This window comes from Acanthamoeba castellanii, assembly GCF_000313135.1.
Source record: "Acanthamoeba castellanii str. Neff unplaced genomic scaffold scf7180000084592, whole genome shotgun sequence".
Taxonomy (NCBI): Eukaryota; Discosea; order Longamoebia; family Acanthamoebidae; genus Acanthamoeba; species Acanthamoeba castellanii.
Genome location: NW_004457376.1, coordinates 1 through 2,734, shown reverse-complemented (window position 1 = coordinate 2,734; position 2,734 = coordinate 1). Strand labels below are relative to the sequence as shown.

The 2,734-nt window shown below is 53.0% G+C and overlaps 3 protein-coding genes across 3 annotated transcripts; 1 reads left to right on the top strand and 2 right to left on the bottom strand.

The window, feature by feature from the left end:
* Window positions 1-933, bottom strand: ACA1_050880 (uncharacterized protein; the record flags this gene model as incomplete). The annotated part of the gene is made up of 4 exons (XM_004336882.1): window positions 1-85; window positions 138-293; window positions 354-430; window positions 507-933. Coding segments are annotated over 4 exons (745 nt in total), but the record flags the coding sequence as incomplete, so codon positions are not given.
* Window positions 934-1,232: 299 nt separating this feature from the next.
* Window positions 1,233-1,674, bottom strand: ACA1_050870 (RNA recognition motif domain containing protein; the record flags this gene model as incomplete). Its single annotated transcript, XM_004336881.1, has 2 exons — window positions 1,233-1,449; window positions 1,505-1,674. The coding sequence occupies 2 exons, from the start codon at window positions 1,672-1,674 to the stop codon at window positions 1,233-1,235; spliced, it is 387 nt and encodes a 128-aa protein (XP_004336929.1).
* A 180-nt stretch (window positions 1,675-1,854) lies between these two features.
* Window positions 1,855-2,233, top strand: ACA1_050860 (RAS and EFhand domain containing, putative; the record flags this gene model as incomplete). Its single annotated transcript, XM_004336880.1, has 2 exons — window positions 1,855-2,068; window positions 2,154-2,233. Coding segments are annotated over 2 exons (294 nt in total), but the record flags the coding sequence as incomplete, so codon positions are not given.
* Window positions 2,234-2,734: the final 501 nt, after the last annotated feature.

Below are 2,734 nucleotides of genomic sequence, written 5' to 3'. Positions count from 1 at the left end.
TTTTGTCCAACAGCTCGTTCCTGGCCCGCATGAGGATTTCGCTGGGCAGAAGCTGCTCCACCTGAACCAACCGCCATTTGATACACTGCGTTAGCCAGTGATGACCACAAACAATCCGCTAAACCTTGGCAGCGTACTGAGTAACGTGTGAGCAGCCTCTTCCGTGCCGCCGCAGTAGAAGAGCTCTTTCGCGCTTGAACTTGGCTATACACGCCTTGTAGTTCTTCTTCCATCGCATCGCTCTCCTCCTTGAATCTCTCTTCTTCACTTCCCGGCTTGTAGAGGATATCATCCTACATTCGAAGAGTCACGTGAACATCCTTAGAGCGTGAGAAATGTGCCATAAAGTGTACCAGATCGTCGTCTGCCTGCTCAGCCTCTTCGACGTCATCAGTGTCATCTTCAGACTTGGTTGTGGACGTCATTATCTCTGCAGACGAAAATGATCAGGCACTGGAGCGCTGGCTCGAGAAGACTGCAGTGGGGCACTTGAGACGCCAAGGTACCCTGCTTCACCAAATCGATTGATGCAAGGGAACGTTGGACGTGTCGTTCGAGCAATCGCGCAAACTCGCTGCCGCCGGCACCGTGCCAGCCGCCAACGGCGTCGAACACACCAATGGCACCGTAGGTGTCCGCAAGGAGAGCCACGTCGCGCCCACCAAATGTTGCCCTCTCGTGCAGCGCAGATCCACTCAGAAGCCCCAGGCGCTCAACTGGCGGGGTAGACGGAGCAGCTCCGTCTGCAGAAGCCCTCGCCTCCGGTGCAGAAGATTCGATGCGAGATGCAAAAAATCGAGACGCAGTGCCGCACCGGAACTGGGGGCGAGGAGGAAGTGTGGTCATGCGGAGCGGTGCGGCCGTTGTGTGGCGCCCAGCGCCCAAGGCTGTTGCTCGGGGCAGACCCACGCGCCAGCTGCTCACCCGCTTCATGTTGGTTGCCTTTTTATTTTTATTTCATTTTATTTATCTTGCCTTTGTGTGCAAAGGACACGGCGTTCGGTCCCACAATTCTGTGATGTGCTCAAGAAGACGCAAACAAAAGGATGGCGAGGTGCAGAGGTAGGGATGTGCTGGTTGAGCCGAGAGAAGGTTAGCATCTCCCTGCATAAGGACGGGAAAAGACTCCGGTCTTCAACTCACATCGTGTTAAGGCTAGTAACACAACTTTTTTTTTGTGACATGCATCTCTGGGCTGAAAGGATATGTTATTTATTTACATCCAGCTATCCTTACTCCACACCATATTTGTTCTTGAGCTCGTCGATCTCCTCCTTCTTCTTTTTCTGGTCCATCTTCTTGGTAGCTCTGGCTTGCTGATGGTAGAGCACAATGAGGTACCGACCGCCGATGTTGAATCCCGAAAGATGATCCACGGCATTTTTGGCGTCGAAGATGTCCTCGTACACAACGAACGCTGTTCCTCTCGTCTCCTTGTTGTTCGTGCCCCTGCATGCAAATGATGAGAGAACAGTGGTGGGGGGAAGGGGAAGGGGCGACGTACAGTCTGATCTGTCGAATGGCGCCGAATTTGCCGAAGATGTCGTACATTTCGTCCGGTGTGATCTTGAAGGGGAGATTCTTGACGAAGACGATCCTTCCCACCTCTGGTGGCAGTCTGGCATTCGCCCTCTTGCCTCCCGGTGCGCCACCTCCTGCCGCCATCGCCGCCATCTTTGATCGATGTTTGCAGTGGCGAGCTTTTGTTGCTTTTCCTTTGTCCTCTGCCTTTTCCATTCTTTTTCCTGCGGAAACGTGAAAAATTGCATGCATTCCAAGGGTGACTCCGGACGTGAAGCTTCTGTCGCTTCGGGCAGACACAAGACGCGCACCTGACCCGCGACATACGCACAGATGGCAGATGTTTCCTTTCGAACGGATGGAGTCAAGCAAAAAGCGCTCAAGATCCTTGTGATTGGCGACATGCACGTAGGCAAGAGCTCGCTTCTGCTGCGATTCTGCCGAAACGCTTTCAATCCCAACATGCGCGCCACGATCGGAGTGGACTACCTCCTCAAGACGCTGACCATCGATCAAGTGGACTACCTATTTCAAATCTGGGACACAGGTACTCGTGTGAGTGTATTTTTTGTTTGTTTTTGTTTTTTTACATTTTAAATCAAACATGAATATTTTACGTGGCATTTTTGTAGCGGGGCACGAGCGGTTCCGCGCGATCACGACATCGTACTACCGAACTGCAGACGGCGTTATCCTCGTCTACGACTGCACCGTATGTTTGCCTCGCCTTGCCAGCTTGGCGCGGCTGCGGTTTACGCCCTGCTAAAAGGTTGGTTGCTTTCTCGTTCCCCTACTAGAGTGCCGATTCGTTCACAAGCGTGAAGACGTGGTATCGCAACCTGGAACGCAACGCACCACCAGGAACCAATCGCATACTGGTTGCCAACAAGTGTGACCAGAAAGACAAGAGAGTGGTGACCACCAGGTACAGTTCCGATATTTCGTGACGTGGTGGCCATACGTGCTTACCTACGGTCTGCACAGGCAAGGTCGCGATCTGGCCGAAGCACTGGACATGGACTACTTTGAAACATCGGCTTCCAGCGGAGAGGGTGTAGAGGCCATGTTCACGGCCATTGCTACGCAGGTCAAGCGACGGGTCATCGACAAAGACAGTGGCAAGATGGCGGAATCCTCCCCCTCATTCGCCCTCCAATCTGAAGATGGGCGAGAAGGCTGTTGTGCCTGATTGTTGTTGTTGTCTTTGTTTGGT